The 16,803-nt window shown below is 42.0% G+C and overlaps 1 protein-coding gene across 1 annotated transcript in view; it reads left to right on the forward strand.

Moving 5' to 3' along the window:
* The window catches only part of DENND6B (DENN domain containing 6B), a 22,328-nt gene extending 5,909 nt beyond the window's left edge, over window positions 1–16,419 (forward strand). Inside the window, exons 5-20 of the mRNA XM_085315945.1 lie at window positions 1,580–1,660; window positions 4,019–4,124; window positions 4,656–4,735; window positions 4,995–5,057; window positions 5,873–5,928; window positions 6,557–6,679; window positions 7,220–7,315; window positions 7,417–7,511; window positions 8,079–8,144; window positions 8,779–8,843; window positions 9,300–9,389; window positions 10,342–10,395; window positions 10,785–10,894; window positions 13,002–13,104; window positions 13,963–14,037; window positions 14,380–16,419. Of these exons, the coding sequence (XP_085172071.1) occupies window positions 1,580–1,660; window positions 4,019–4,124; window positions 4,656–4,735; window positions 4,995–5,057; window positions 5,873–5,928; window positions 6,557–6,679; window positions 7,220–7,315; window positions 7,417–7,511; window positions 8,079–8,144; window positions 8,779–8,843; window positions 9,300–9,389; window positions 10,342–10,395; window positions 10,785–10,894; window positions 13,002–13,104; window positions 13,963–14,037; window positions 14,380–14,502 (1,386 nt within the window). The 3' untranslated portion in view covers window positions 14,503–16,419. The remainder of the gene's footprint in view (window positions 1–1,579; window positions 1,661–4,018; window positions 4,125–4,655; window positions 4,736–4,994; window positions 5,058–5,872; window positions 5,929–6,556; window positions 6,680–7,219; window positions 7,316–7,416; window positions 7,512–8,078; window positions 8,145–8,778; window positions 8,844–9,299; window positions 9,390–10,341; window positions 10,396–10,784; window positions 10,895–13,001; window positions 13,105–13,962; window positions 14,038–14,379) is intronic.
* Window positions 16,420–16,803: the final 384 nt, after the last annotated feature.

Here is a 16,803-nt window from a genome sequence, read left to right on the forward strand (position 1 = left end):
GAAAAGGGGGAAAAGCTTGCAGCCCAGGGACTTATTTCCACATTAATATACATAGTGGGCTGTGTTGCTGATAATCCCAGCTATTCTGAGAGATGAAACTGAGTCAGGAGGAGACCACATTAGAGTGATAGTTATGTCTAGTTATGGGAAAGGATGAATGTTAGAAACCCAAGGACCTGTAACAAAGTGCACAGCTATCCATGCAAATTACCACAAGGCAAGAAAAGGTGTGAATATCTTTGTCTGTGGTAAATAAGAGGTGTTTAACTTTTTTGTTGGGATATGACAGTGCTTTTCACTTATTGCAGGATGTAGGTTTGGAAAAGCAGCCAGAGTACTTAGTATTTAACAAATCTGCACTTGGCTGGCTGCACACTGCCTGGTTTAGCCATACCCAAGCTCTCRTATCGGGAGCGCCCATTTGTTTTTTTCCATCAGTGAACTGACTGTCCACTTCACGCAGAGGAGGGGTATACTGAGCACAGTTACTTTTCTGACTAGAGCAGATGGCCATCAGATCAACTTGTCCTCTCTCCTTTCTGTCAGATGAGATAACACTTCCTGTGCCTTTTAACACTTCKGAAATCCATTTGTGATATACTTTAAGAAATGGATTGCTGGTCTGAGGGAAAGTAGGAGGATTTGTTTTCCTAGATACTGTCATGGAGATTTTTCAGTTTGCATGTATATTTGTTGCTTTGTCACAGTTAGTAAGGCTAACTTTAGTAAGTTAGTAAGTAAGTTAGYAGGCTGCCTCGTAGATTCATCTGACTTTAAAGAAGTAACACAAGAAAAACTGTCAAACTACTAGATTCTGCTGTGGGGAAAATAGGGTTTAAAAAGGGAAAGRTGCCTTAACCTGTGGGTCCTGTGGTGTCTCAAGAAATGAAATCAAGGATGGTTTTGTTGTTAGGAACTGAAATCTATCCCTCCTCTAGATGTCTGTGTGAATTTAAAGGGCATAGAGTGTTTRCAATAATCATTGGGGATTTGTATTAAAGTCTGTTAGCTTTCATTAATACTCTGAAGATCATCTTTCAGCTTTGTGCTGTGGCATTCATCCTGAGTGATATTTGACTGATATTGCCTTAAATGCCTGACTAAAGAGGACTGTGATTCGTACAGCACAGGACATTTCCTCCTCTCAGATGATGATGTATTGCTTCCTCAACAATACCTTGTCCTCTCTCTGGGGAAAGACACTGGCTGTCGGACTAGCTCAGTATGTGGTRGCGTGGAGTGCCAGAATTAGCTTGCTGGATTGGCTCGGTTGTTTGTGCTAGTGGAAACCTCAGTTAACCATTTAGATGTTTGCCTTGAAGGAGCCACAGAAAGCAGCTAGTGAAAGATGCTACCTTGCGGCTGTTGTTTTTGTAAATTTAGATGGTTGTATCTCCTTTCTATCTCCCCATTTGGTAAACTGTCCGGGTAGGTGAACATTGATAATTTTGAAGAAGGGGGTAGTTCTGCAATTGTATCATAGCAAGAGTTAGGTATCTTGTTTGATCAGTGGCTGGAGGGAGTTTGGGAATAGCAATAACAAGTCTCTCGATAACAGTATTGTTGGCCTCTCTTGCAGCGGGAGACAGCTCATTACTTTGGTTATGTATACTTCAGGCAAGTCAAGGACAGCTCAATGAAGAGAGGTTATTTTCAGAAGGTGAGTACTGAAACCAGATAGCTTGCTGCTCTCAACTGGTATGTAGCTGTAAAAAGGCGCCTATCCATAGCCATAAAATAGCACCACTTCCTACGTGACAACCRCAGTGTTTCTGCAGGAAACAGCAAGGGTCACGGAGAACAGGAATATGTGGAAAATAAAGTTCCAAGCAACCCTGGGTGTTAATCACATGAGCAGTGACMTGCAGTGTCTGAATCATGGGATCCTCAAGTACTTAAGCACTTCCTTCAGTATGTGTCCTGGTGTCACAAATGGGGTGCATTGGGAAGACTGTTGCCAGCAGGTCGAGGGAGGTGATCCTGCCCCTCTGCTCAGCCCTGRGGAGGCCTCATCTCGAGTACTGTGTCCAGTTCTGGGCTCCCCAGKMYAAGAGAGACATGGAGCTACTGGAGAGAGTCCTGCGTAGGGCTACGAAGATGATCCGAGGGCTGGAGCAYCTGCCCTAYGAGGAACGGCTGCGAGAGCTGGGCCTCTTCAGCCTGGGGAAGAGAAGACTGAGGGGGGATCTKATCAATGTGTACAAGTACCTGAAGGGAAGGTGTCAAGGGGACGGGGACAAACTCTTTTCAGTTGTCCCATGTGACAGGACAAGAGGCAATGGGCGGAAACTGAACGACAGCAAGTTCTGCCTGAAGGTGAGGGGGAATTTCTTCCCTGTGAGAGTGACGGAGCCCTGGACCAGGTTGCCCAGAGAGGCTGTGGAGTCTCCTTCTCTGGAAGGAGAGACCTGCCTGGATGCAACCCTGTCTACCATGCTCTAGGAGACCTTGCTGAKCRGGGAGGTTGGACTAGATGATCTCCAGAGGTCCCTTCTAACATTACTGATTCTATGATGCTGTGAAATAGTGAGATAATATACTTTATCATTACAGTTTCTGCTAGTTATAGCATAACTCTGCCCTTAYTGTATTAATCCTTCCTCTTCCCGGTAGCCACTTGGGGATAGATTTCCTGCTGGCTCGATTGCTTTTAACTAATGGCAGTGACACTGCTGTTACCTCACCAACCTGTCTTTTGTTATAAATTGCTTTGATACAGACATTGGCAAAATTAATATAAATAATGTTTATTTCAGTATAAAAGTACGATGTGATTAATGTTACTCAGACAGATATATATGATCACCGCCTGAACGACAGTAGAACTTCAGTCTTTCTAGAAGAGGAAAATGTTTTACTTTGATTCTAAGATCCRTTTTTCTCCATGGATCCATCGACTTTCAGTAGTGATGTTTCATATCAAAAAAATAAAATGCCATCCTACCAAAGAAAAGAACTTTGAATACCCGCTGTTCAAAGAACTGTGCTTTATAGTAGGTCAGYCTGGTAACTTGTTGGAAAACAAGGGGAGGCTATTCTATTCCAGCAGTTAGCAGCCTGCTGTGCTTTCTCTCATTCACCTCTGGGCAGTGATGTGGAGTTTCTTTCAAAGAGACATGCTAATAAGAAATTGGTTTTGTCATCTCTGGTAAAGCAGTGGGTCGATCACTCAAAAAGTTAAAGGATAATGGGAAAACTGAACAACATGGGGACCCAATGARCAGATATTTTTCAGACTAATGTTATTTGTTCTCTGATAGACTTAAAGTAGTGGGTAATTAAATTCTTAAATAAAGTGTGCTGGGATGTTCTTTTATTTCAAATGTCAAAGTTCTGAATTGGAAAGGAGATGTTTTGTTGAGTATTGCAAAAATATTCACTGGATTCTAATTAATGTATTTGTTAATGATTAGAGGAGGAGAATAATCAGCATAGTAATGAAATCCTCAGTGGGACTGAAYTGGAAAAGTTATTAAACAGGTAACATATTCCATAAAGAAACATTAGGAAAAAGCCTCCCAAAAATGTATCACTGGAAACAAATTAATATTATTTCAAGTTATTTTATTTGTGTTTTTCTCAGTAGTATTCATTTATTTTTTTATCTTCCTAATCTCTGATTTAATGGTCTGATCCTTTGCACTTTTCTGTCTGTTAGCATTKTTTTCGTTGCTTTGAACCCATCAGCAATTTACTTTTCTTTTTCCTYTAATTGATCTTTTGCTATGTCACAGACTCATCCCTCCTAATTGCAGTGGCTCCCTTGCAGAAGCTGCCAACTGTACCTATTTATTAATCAAAAAACTCCTTTAGATACCCAGCGTCTTCCTAAGCCTGTAGATTCAACTGCTAGATAACTAGCAAGAATTCCCCCAGTGAAGGTGCTGCTTTTTAGCTCCTGAATATTGTTGATGTTTTGGTTGTTTAAGTGTAGCCCTCTAGTAAGCGATGTAGGTGTATGGAGTGCTAGGAACGATCATGACAGGGCAGCTCTGACTCCTAAATGTGTGTTTTTCAGTCTTTGGTGCTGGTGTCACGCCTTCCGTATGTAAACTTGTTCCAGTCATTGCTGCAGCTGATTGCTCCGGAATACTTTGATAAGCTGGAGCCATGCTTGGAGGCAGGTGAGCAGTTGGACTTGAGAGGGATGGTTTGCATATTGAAATGTTTCAGTGTTTTTATGAGGAGATTCCTGAAGGCTGAAATGTTCCAAATTAGTTCATTCTGAAACAATTTCCAACAGAGAAAAACTATCATCCAAATGGTTAGCCTGTCAAAACTATGAACAGCTGTAAAGGATGCTTTAATGGGAAGTGTCTGACAATCTAATAGAATATGCTGTCAGTTTTGCATACAGTGTATTCCCAAGGAGGAAGAAATTGGTAAGGCTACATCTCGTTCTAGGTCTTCATTAAACTATTCAACTTAATCATGATTTGTCAACAGTGTAGTGCTGCTGATCTGCACTGGAAGTAGTAGTGCAGATGCAAGTATGATGCTTGACCTAATTGTGCACAGTTATTTGATGTTTTGTTTTTGAAACTAGCTGGGAGATTTGTGAGCAGGGAGTGAGTAACAAGTAAATGGGCAGAATTCCTAGGACCAGCTGGATTATTTTTGGATTAAGATTTTTTTTTTAACTGTTATCCCTGCAGTGTGCAATGAGATCGATCAGTGGCCTCCTCCTGTGCCAGGGCAGACTTTGAACCTTCCAGTGATGGGAGTTGTAATTCAGGTACTTGCTGGTGGTTATCTATACTTACACGTCAGACTGAGACAAACTGGAAAGTGGCACATTTATTCTGTTTTTTTCTGGATGTTAAAATTGCTGTTGACTCTAGATGCTTTCACTTTACACCTAAGGTCTGCACAATTATAACTGATTATTGAGAAAGTTTTCGTAAGTGGGAGGTTGTTAGGGAAAGCAAAGTATGTATGTATGTTAGCTGAGTCCATCTCCCTGGATAACCTGTCTGTTCTTCTTTGTAATATAGGTGAGAATCCCATCTAGAGTGGATAAACCAGGATCAAGCCCAGTGAAACAATTTAATCAAGAGGTGAGATAGTGTGGGATGAAACAAGTTGATGATGGACAGAATCTAGATTACTAAGTAAGGAGGATATAGAAGAAAGTTACAGAAGAAATGGAACTCTTTAGACCTCATCACATTTGGAAGCACGCTGGCCTGAGATTGGTGTTGTTTTAAGCTACCCTTCTAGTTCAAACTGCAGCACTCTCACGCCCGTGTTTTTCAAAATAGGAACCTCTGCGTGGAATTTAAACGTGCTTTAAGTTATATATGTATACTTTTTTCACAGTTCCAGTGTTTTCTCACTTCATTTAATTTATTTACCTTGCCTTTCCCAGGAATCCATGTATAGGTAGGCCTCCAAGAGATCCTACCTTAGTCTCCTATGTGACTTTGCAGTCTGAACATCTTTATCGCTTTCACTATCTCAATTCCCGTTTACTTAACTTTTCTTTTCCCCCCTCCCTTTGAATAATATTATCACCTTTCACACATTTCTGAACTTTTGACACCCGCAATACTAAGCCCTTGCTCTCTTTATCTGTATCTTGACTCTGCCTTCAGGCAGAGTAAACTCTAGAAAATAAAGAAACAGATATGGGAAGTCTTTCACATCGTGAAGAAGGGATTCTTGGCTGTCTTCTGAGAAAGAAGTTCATTTGGATCTTGAATATGCCATCCAGATCTGTTTCTGGCTCATATCTCCAAGTGTTAACCTTTTTCTCTTCTTTTTATTTTCATGCTTAGTGTGGAGGGAACTACTTTGCTATTGATGTGGGCAGTTGATGGCATTTCAGTCAGATTGCTTCCATTTACTAATATTTTTTTTCTTCCTTATTTAGAATCTGTTACCAGCTCCACTGGTTCTCCCTAGTATTCATGAACTGGATCTCTTCAGGTGAGAGCTCAAATCCCTGCAACATTCTTTTCCCTATATGCTTTCCCTCCACCCCAYTCTAGATCATTGGGATAGTGAAGGCATCAGATGAGGGTTCAAAAATTTTTATTTTTCAGAGTGTTATTTGAAATATTGGCTTGCAGGGCCTGTGCAGTGTTTAAACTTGTGTGCACTGGCCTTATCAAATCCTCCTGGGTCCTGGTTAGAGGAGTAGGTTTTTTTACTCCTTTTCTTTTCTTGACCTCAGCTGGTGATCAGCTTAAGTCCTGAAGCATACACATGCTCTGAATGAAACTTTTCAGTACTGTAGATGCTATTCTAATAAACATATCTCTTCTAATCCTCATGCACTTTATTTTGTTCAAATGAAAAAAAGATAACAGAGAAATGTGGTCCACAGGTTGCTTTATGATGTTTAGAGTGTTTCCTTCAACATGTATAAAAATGATTGGGTAGCAGCATACATAAAGACACATGGTATTCTGTTTGCAGGATACTAAAACTCCATCCCAAACACCAAAGATCTAGATAGAGGCAAATCTGGATCTGCTTATATGCTTTACTAGAGTCTGGTCTTTTCCGAACTGCACTTTTAACCTTAACTTGTTATTCTTCCTTTCACTAACAGATGTTTCCAGCCAGTGTTAATTCATATCCAGATGTTATGGGAACTGATGTTACTAGGAGAGCCAATTGTTGTAATGGCACCATCCCCAACAATGTCTTCAGAAATGGTTCTGGCACTTACGAGGTAATGCCCTTGAATTCTGAGATACAGATAACTGTATTACTTTCTGGCAGTTCTCTTTCAGATTCACTCTTCTGCCAGATCAGTTGTGCTAGATTTAGTTTGCCTATGAAAGTATGCAAGGGGAGGGTGTAGCTCAGTGGCAGAACATCTGACTGCAGATGAAGAGATCCACAGTTCAAATTCAGGTGCCCATTTTGGGACCAGATACACCTTCAGCAAGTTTGCAGATGATACAAAACGGGGAGGAGTGGCTGATAACACCAGAGGGTTGTACTGCCATTTAGAGGGACCTTGACATGCTAGAGAACTGGGCAGAAAGGAAGCTCATGAAGTTCAACAAAGGAATGCGCAAGCTCCTGTCCCTGGGGAGGAATAACCCCGTGTACCAGAACAGGCTGTGGACTGACGAGCTGGAGAMCAGCTTTGTAGAGAAGGACAAAATGCAATTTTTTGTTCTTTCCACCTGAGAACCTTCACCCCAGCTTTGAACTCTGCTTTAGGAGTTTATAAAGCAGCTATTTTCTAAATCTGTTCTTACAGTTGTCTTGCTCCCCTGAAGTACTGTTGTGACTACCGTCCCTATTTCACTATCCATGACAGTGAATTTAAAGAGTACACCACCAGGACACAAGCTCCGTAAGTAGCCAGTAGAGCCTTGCTACTCACTTGCCACCATCTGTGTGAAGGAAACTGTGAGGTTAGCATTGTTCATCTTTCTGCTTTTTTTCTCTTTCTAGGCCAAACATTGTTGTGGGAGTCACAAATCCTTTTTTCATCAAAACACTCCAGCACTGGCCACACATTCTTCGGGTTGGGGACCTCAGAATGTCAGGTAAGAGTTGAATCCAAAATCCTGGTCCTCCTGCACTTTGTCACAGGTTAGCAATGAATTGACAGTTGCAATGCTGGCAGTCATTTTACATGTCTCCTTTCTTGTGAGAACTGAGAAACCAAAGAGAGRGTTAGACTGACTTGGTTGATGTGCAGGCTCAGTATGAGCAATGGCGAACGCAAATTGTTGAGAAGACAACTTGTTGTGKTTTTTCCAAAGCACTAAGAAAATGAAATATCCTTCCTGGGCAGGAAAGAGATAATTGCATAGACAAGAAAAGAGCTTGAGAGAAAGATTCTAGTTATCTATAAAGCCAAGAAAACTGCCTCACTTTGGACTGAAGAATGGGTTTTTTGCAGTGACTCTCTAGTGCTTTCCTGATTCATAATTTTAGAGGAGATTTGGCAGATGACAAGACTCATGTGAGGATGAAGTTAAGGGAGGATATGATTTACAGTGTAGAAGTCTATCAGTGGATGTTCTTGGTCATGAAGTCTCTCAAGTGCATGCTGTGGCTATGAGGATAGATTCAGAGTCTGAACTATTTGATTTGGGGTCTTTCCACAGGAGACCTGCCCAAGCAAGTTAAGGTGAAGAAGCTAAACAAACTAAAAACTCTAGACACGAAACCAGGTAATTCCTTTTATCAGATATAGTTTAATTTTGTTTACCCTTTCACCGAGGGGATTTTGGATGTCTTGCAGGCGGGTGGACATTGCATACATTATTCTTCGTGTCTAAACAAATGGGCGTTTTGATCAKCAGCATAGCCCTTTGTAATGGCTTCCACCACTTGATATAGAAAAACTGTGCATCTCTGTTCTGAAATTGAAAAGCCTATATAAATTTAAGCAAATTATTTTAGTGTTGGGAAAGAGGAATTTTAATTTTCTTTATTTGTTTTGCATATCTATTTTTAGATGCGATGGGAATCAAAGGAACTTGCTAACCTAGATACAACCATCTGTCACTAAACAGCCATGAGCTGACTCTAGTAGTTATCTCTTCATAAGCATAGGATAGGAAGGTCCTTGAGCTAGTTCAGAGTCCTTTAATCTTGCTGTGAGTGCTGGCTGCATTAGCAACTTTATGATCTTGGGAGGCCTTAGTAATTAAACCTCCACACACACCTGGCAATTCTGTTGCACACAATTTCAATTCTGTTATCCCTGAACTATGTAATGGTGCCTCCTCTAGATATATGGGCAAAGATTTGTGTCTAACTTCTGGGATTTTTTTGATTTTTGTATTTTTTTCTTCAATTTAGGAATCTACACTTCTTATAAAACATTTCTTCACAAAGACAAAACCCTGATAAAAAGATTATTAAAGGTAAGCATTTCTAACTCCATCCCATCTCCTATATGTCACTATGGGAAAATTGTGCTAACAGCTTGGTTTGAACAACCAAAACACTCCAAAAGGAGTACTTTTCTTTGATATGATATCTTTTGTTTCAGTTAGATCTTAGTGTGTAATTTGATTTTAGTGTATAATGGTTTAGTCCAGTATACTTGAACATATTTATCATACTAATTTTWAAATTTTTTGCTTGATATCATGGGTTAAACCCTGGAACTGTGGTGACCTAAATGAGAACAATCATTGTCAAGAAAGAGTCTGAAAAATCACATTCTGGTAGTGAAATGTCAGTGACATGTTTAATCAGAGAACAAAGTGTATATTTTGAGCAGTATAGTCTCCCTAACTACTATGGACTGGTAGCTTATAGCTGTAGTGTTGCAAGTTCTGCATCCACCTCTGTGAATGTCCTGCTTGTGTGCGCAGGGGATTCAGCGGAAACGCCCATCAGAAGTCCAAAGTGCCCTTTTGAGGCGTCACCTCCTGGAGCTCACCCAAAGTTTCATTATTCCACTGGTAAGTTGAACAGAGACTTGTCAGTGTGGTGTAGGGCTGAGGGGAGGTGAACAGGAGATGCTTTAGTGACAGGTTTGCACTTGCACTCTTCTATTCACCCATAATTGAGCATCTGTAATAGATTCAGGATGTGGCACTCTAGAGATCTTTTACTCCTTGGAAAAGAATAAATGTGTCTCTTGATTGCAAATTTCAATAATTAGCATAAAAACTACAGGTTGAATATTCAGCACTTCATGTATAAAGATACAGCATTGTTTGTTTCCTGCRGTGCAGGAATAGTTTTCCCATGTGATTTGATTCTGATGCTAATTTTTTGGTTCTAATGGCTAATTCTTCCCACAGCATAGTCAAAGCAGATGTATAGGGAAGGGAGAGGCACCCAGGACGTTTCTCTTCTGCTGGAATACTGGAGTCAAACCCACTGCTGGTGTGAAACCCTCTCTTCTGGTTCTGAAAAAGCTCTGCTGTAGAGCGYAAGAGGCCAGTCCATGGAGTGATAGTCATCCTAAGGCAGACTTTAAAAAATGCTTTCTTTCAAGGCCTTCCCTGTCTTGTCCCACTAGAAAGCTGCCAGTACCTTTTGATGATTATCTAGTTGGACTTGTTAGGCTCCTCCACTTTCTTTTCTGTCATCTTATGAGGAAGTAAATAGAAGGACAGAGCATCTTCTTGGATTCTAGTCYGTCCGGTCAACTTCTTCCCACCTGAACTTTTCTCACGTGGTCTGCTTAGAGTTCTTGCAGCATGTAGTCTCTTTACCTAACTCCTGGTGGAAAAAAGAGCAAGCTGGAAAACTTAGGCTYGTGTAAAAAGCACACAACTATAAAGGAAAAGTGAGAGAGACTGGGAGGCTGTTCCTGTGATGCATTGGASAAGATTGTAATACTTGGTGACTGTGCAAGAGGCTTCCTGATTGTTCTAACATCTATTTTTTGGTGTTTCTTCTTAGGAACATTATATTGCAAGTCTCATGCCCCTGCAGAGGGCCATTACTCCATGGAAGGTATGCTCAGTTTTCCAGGCTCTTGTGCTTCCTTTTGACTGCAGGAATTGGGAATAGTTGCATCATATACTGATCACATATTCTGACACATTGCACAGACTTCCCTCATAGAAGGAAGAGGGCTATTGCTCTCTCTTTTTTTTTTTTTAAGTAAGTTGAAACAAACATTGGGACAGATGCTTCCTGTTTTGCAGTAATTTTTTGCTCACCTCAGCTATTGTGAATCTGTAATTTGAATTTTACTAGCGTGACAGGTTAAGATTTTCATGCATTTTTAATTCTCATAGTTGTTGAATGTGTTTTAAGCAGCCCCTTGCCTTGTAAATGTAAACCTCATTTTCCTCCAGTTTCTTTTGGGTGCTCTGTAATACACTCTTTGCGTTGTGCAGAATCCCCCACAGATTCGCCCATTCCGACAGGAAGATTTCATGAAGACCCTTGAGCATGCTGGTCCCCAACTTACCTGTGTACTTAAAGGTGACTGGTTAGGCCTTTACAGGTAAGAGTACAGCAATTACTTGCTTTATTCCCTTAACAGCAGCTCCAGGTTATAATGAACATCAAATCCTAATTTACAGTCAGTAGTAAAAAGGAGATTTCAGGACAGAGATTGATCACCTGAAAAACYCATACCTATGAAGAATTGTTTCAGTAATAATAGCCAGGAAGAGTAAATAAAGGGCAGAATAAATCCTGTGTTWCGTATAATCTCTTAAATGAGTATCTACAGTCAGGTTTAGAAGCTGTAAACTCTCCTGCTTCAAGAATATCAACTAACTTTTCATTGAGGGAGGGGACCCCTCATTGAAGATGGAGATTTTTTTTCTACACCAGCTGTCATTTATTGTCTTCCAGGAAATCTTTGTTTCATTTTTCTGGCCCTTACCAGATGGTGTGTAAGGATATTTAGGTCTTCATCCAGCAATGGTCCTATTTGTTTATAAAGTATTCAGTACAATGGCCATCTCATTCTGGCTGCAAACAAATAGTACTATTAGAACATAAAAAGATGCACTTTTTTCAGGGTGGAATTTAAGAGAGCATRTAGAAGAGTTTGCCCTTTCTCCTAAATGATAATTAGGTACAAAAAGAATAGCACAGATATTCCTTATAGTATGAGTGGGAAAAATCTAGAAAGCAGATGTCTACCCAGAAGGAAAAGGGGAGATGAGCTGATATGGCGAGTTTAAAAAAATCAGAAAGTGAGCAGAGASGATAATCATGGATGAGCACATTGTGTAGCTGTGATAACATTTGTACAGTTTTGTGCTTTAATGTACTAAGCAGAAAACAAAGCAGTTTGCACTTTATGRCATGGATGTGGCAGAGAGATTTAATTTTGGATATCTAATATTTTAGATATAAGTTAGATACAGCAAGTTTAGATGCAACAAGTATTTAGATACAACAAGTTTTTTCAATAAGTTGATTGAGGTTTGCAGGGAACTGATGTACATGGAGGGTCAATTCCAGGGTTCTTAACTGTGTGAAATTGTGTATRTTATACTATTTGGTGTTCTATTTTTAAATCAAACCTTAATTGAAAAGAACTCTGTCTGTATCACAGCAGAATTTTGAGATCTTGGCTGAGAATGGAACTGCATTGTGCTAGTGAGAGAGAGCAAGCAAAAGAGTCCTCATAGTTGCAAAAAGAAACTTTACGAACGTGAATGAAGTTCTGCTGATAAAGAGTTCTCTGCAGATATCCTGAGGAAGAGATACTTGGTGGTCCAGTCTTAATAGCAGAAAATGCTGAAATACAACATCTGAGATATCCCAATGCTAATGAAAGACTTTACAAAGAATATCCAGTTACAGTGCCTATTCCCAAGATCTGTATGGCATCTTAAACCATCTCATCTTTTTCTCTATCTGCTGCCACAATCYGTGTCTTTCAATTAACAACTTGTCAGTCACATTCTGAATTTGGTCTAAGATTCCATAACACTGAAATAGAAACAGGTATTGTTGCTGTCCATTGTTCGCTTTCACACTTGGGTCAATAAAACTAGAGGTTTATTACTGTGTACTGCRCTGGAGAGGTGTAAATTACATGTCCTTTGATATAGCCTACCTTATACTTGTTTATGTAGGAGAAATGTAAATTATCAATTATATGCAGCTTAGATCAATGTCAGTAAGTGATTGAAAGATGTAAATAATCAAGAAAACAGAGGAATTAAGCAGCATACTGCAGAGGAATGTGAATTTCTTTCCATGGTTCAACCATCCTAAGTGTTAATAACTCCAAGGTAAAGCTATGTCTAAATAAGGCTGCAGAGGAGYAAAGTGCACCACTTTCGATTGGCTTAGGCTTGAGCTGGTGCAAAGAAAGATGTGAGACTGGCAGGATTGCCCCGCATCAGCAACAAGCTGTTAAAGCTGCTCAGCTGTATCGTGTTAGAGCTTGACACAACAGAAACTTCTGGAGTGGACAAGATACAAAATTAGCTCATTATCAGTCCACATCCCTAATGACACCATGAATCAGATTGTCTTTTCCTCTCATGCCTGCTGTAGTAGGAAGGGAAATCGGTGTGCAATGGAGCCACCACTCTTCTGGCTCCTTCTCTGTCCCCTTCTCAATATCACCTTGTTTCCTGCAGGCGTTTCTTCAGGTCTCCCAACTTTGATGGCTGGTACCGTCAGAGGCACAAGGAAATGACCCAGAAGCTGGAAGCCCTTCACTTGGAAGCAATCTGTGAAGCGGTATGTTCCAGCTGCAGGTATTCTAACCAATACCAAGCTTTGCAGGCCAGAAACCTGAGAGATGAGGGCACTGCCACCTTGAATGCTGCTTGGTGCATCTTCATTCTGCCTTCATGGAGGGGGTGCTTTGTGCCCATGGGAAATACAGTCCTGCTTTGTGACCATCAGTGCATAGGAATAACAGCACATGTGGGGGTCAAGGATATGAACAGTCCATCTCCCTCACTTTGTTAGCCAATGCAAAACCTGCTTTGGCTGCTTTTGGCAATTATTTCTTCGTTCATCAGGCCCTTTCAAGCTAACCAAGTCYCAGACTGGAAGCATCCTCTGTTGCTGGCTTCCTTGATGCCTAATGAAAATAGGTGGGAATTTAAGCAGTGACTGTGGTACAATTTCTTAAATTGAGCAGCTGCTGAGATATTCCTAGGAGCTCTGGCATCCTGCCCAGGTGTGTTTCCRACTGCAGTGCTTGCTCCACTGTTCAGCAGTTCCACTCCTCAAGCATAGTGCTGGAATGCAAAAGCTGTCTCCTTTTTTAACAGGCCTGACTCTGGCCCTGGCAGGTAGATGTAAATTCTGAGCACAGCACAAGATTCGTGGTGCTGACTGGAGGAGGGGAACCCTGCATCATCTGCATATTGCTGCATCTTTCCTTGATCCTTCTCTTGCAGGCAAGAGCATGATGCTGTCATGGGCAGAAAACTGGGGAGAGTGCTCTGTCTTGCTCATTTAGGCTTAAGTGCTGCAGGCAGAGTTATGAAAGTTTTTGGTCTCAGATTTTGCTTACATCTATCTCTTTGAGAAAAGTTCTGTAAAGAAGGAAGGTCCCTGAAGAAAACTGTTCTTCTCTTTCTTTAGAACATTGTGGCCTGGATGAAGGAYAAGTCTGAGGTGGAGATTGTAGACCTGGTTCTAAAACTTCGTGAGAAGCTGGTAGGTTTTCCTTCCTTTTTCCTGCACTCATTCTTTTCTGTCTATATCTCCGTGGCAGGGAGTGATTAGGGGCATAAATCACATTTGATGCTTAGAAAACTTTGTTCCTGCTCCCTGTTTTTGAGAACTGTCAAATGAGACAGTCGTGAAATTGTAGTGTTTGCCTAAAGGAATATTCAAAGTTCTGTCTCTTCGTTAAGGCTCAGATAACGATTTCCTGTCTGTTGTCTCTTACCCTGAGTAAAGAGCCAACGTGAGGTTTGCTCAGCCAGCGGCAAAGCAGAAAGAGGTATTTAAGGCTGTTTTAAAATTCTTCCCTTTCTCTGTTCTTTCCCCCTGTAGGTAAGAGCCAGGTGCCAGCACCTCCCTGTGAAGGAGGAAACCCTTCAGAGGGTGGGCCTTTATATTGAGACCATCATCGGCTCATTGCCAGAGGATCTCCAGACAGTGCTGCATCACCACTGAGCACAATGAGGGGACTCTGCTGGAGAAGGAGGGGCCCTCCTCCCACCTTGCTCCAGGCTGTGGACAGCCGCAGTTGCATTTGGAAAGGAAACTTCTTCCCTGACATCCAGCCAACATCACCTGATCTGGATTTTGCTCACGTGTGTATGAATTTGAACACATGAGCGCAAGGATCAGAGCTGTAGCAGAAATGGGGAACCGTGTGCACTTTTTTCTGCCCAGTCCTGCTCTGAGGACCTGGGTTTGAGGTCTGTAAATGAAAAACTCTTCCCTGCGTAGCCACACAGGGAGTAGTAGGTCAGGAAGTGGCAGACAGGCTTCCAGCAGCATGTACCAGGCTGTGCAAAATCTCTGTTGCCCATATATACACATCAATCTTTATCTAGCGCTTGGGCTCTCAAAATTTCAATACCTGCATCCTGCCTGCAAGAGGCAAAACCAACCCTGTATTGGGAGAGTTGGTTTTAGGGCAGCTCTTGCTGCTAATGAGAGAGATGCTAGTCCCCAGCATATAAAAGGTGTGACAAAATTGTCATTGGATGATCAGCAGCCTGACTCATGCCAGGGGAGCTTCAGCTGTGTCGGGAGTGGGCGACTGAATCACTAGATTTGGAGTGTTCTTGTTTTTCTCCAAAGCAGAGATGTAAAGGAAGAAGGAGCAGGTGTACCTGCTGGGAAGAGGGCTCTCCAGAGATTGCATGTATGTGCTGTGTGAATGGCAATAGCTACTGAAGCTCCACAGAGGGGAACTGGTCTCCAAAAGCACTTTATTCTGCCTGGAAAAATGTCTGTGTGCTCTGGTAACGTACAAGAGAGCTGAAGCTCTCCCCTGGACCATGAGATATCCAATGCAGTCAGCCCGTGTGCTAGTGCAGCACAGTGGAGGATCTGTTCTTTGCAGTCTGTGTCGCCTTTGCCAAGTGGAAGTCCACACAGTGCCCAGCGTGTGGATGTGCAGGTTCTGCTGCAGAGGTGCAAGCTCACCCTGCCGAGGTCAGGGTGGAGCAGCCTGACAGATCGTTTCAGGCTATGTCTCTGCTTACCACTACCTGGCTTCCAGCTCTGTCATGCTGCTCCCTTTCACCTCTTGGGAAAGGGGTCACTATGTACTTCTGGGCTGAATGTACGAAAGACTTGAGGTTCCACTGCCAGTTTCGGATGCAGTTGCCCTCTGCCTAAAAGAGCAGTGTTTCTGCCAGCTGCCCTGGAGATAGATTTACCATAGCCCCAGGGCAGTCTTGTAACTACTGCAATTGTATTTCACCATCCGCCATTTTGGCCAAGGCCTGAATGTTTGCCTGAAGAAGAATGGTTTTTAGGATGGATCTGGCAGACAGTGCCTATCTGCTGCACTCTTCTGTAAAAAGCCCTAGAATGTACCTTTCCACATAGCAGGAGTGTTCAGCGTTTCAGCTGAGACCTGCACAGAGCTGTCCTGGGACCTCTGTAGGCAGTGCCAACTGTTTGTGGAGAGGAAGCTGTGCTCTTACGTTTTACTAGTAATCTCTGCCTGTTGCTGCACTGCCTCTTACTTTATTAGTGGGGTGGGGGAAGGGGTATATCAGTAAGTCACAAGTGTGGCTGAACCCTTCCTACATATTCCTGCTAAAGAGCAAGGCACAGACAGTGCTGGAACAGYGGGAAGTTTCCCTGTTCCCCTCTGTTTCCCACTGTCTCCAGCCAGGAAGCAACCAAATGGGAACACATGGCCATATCTCCCAATATTAATGAACTCTGTACAATACTCCTTAGTGGCAACTGTGCCTGTACAGTGTATATTCTGTATATAGAGTTTGTGTGTGCATCTGTGCAATAGCTCTGCAGTGACTGTGATGAACTGAAGCACCAATGTATAGTAGAAAATACTAGTTTAAAAAAATTAAACCAGACTGTCTCCTGTTTGGGGGGTCTCAGACAGTAATGAGAAACTTTATTTGTTCAGAAATTGAGATTCTGTTGAGCATGCTTGTTCATGGATGTCAACACAGTGATTTCTTTTTCAGTCTCTTAGCAGTCTCTGCTCGCTCCTTCTCTATGGTACTTCTGTGAGACTGCTCAAAGGGTGTAGGTGTTCAGTGAAATAAGTGAAGCTTTCACCTGTCCCTGATGTCACCACACTTCTCTGCATGCATTAAAACCCTACCACGTTTGCAAGATTCTGCTGAGGCCAAGCTGTGTTAATACTGACTCAGACCTGCCAGTAGTCCTCTCCACTGCTCCTTTTACRTAAAAGGCTGTAGCAGTTCCTTTTCTCATATATGCCAGCACCGCAGCAGGGCAGCCTCCCATGCTCAGCCTGCC

The sequence above is a fragment of the Rhea americana genome, unplaced genomic scaffold (assembly GCF_003343005.1).
Source record: "Rhea americana isolate MKP2758 unplaced genomic scaffold, rheAme1 scaffold_444, whole genome shotgun sequence".
In the NCBI taxonomy this organism is placed as follows: domain Eukaryota; kingdom Metazoa; phylum Chordata; class Aves; order Rheiformes; family Rheidae; genus Rhea; species Rhea americana.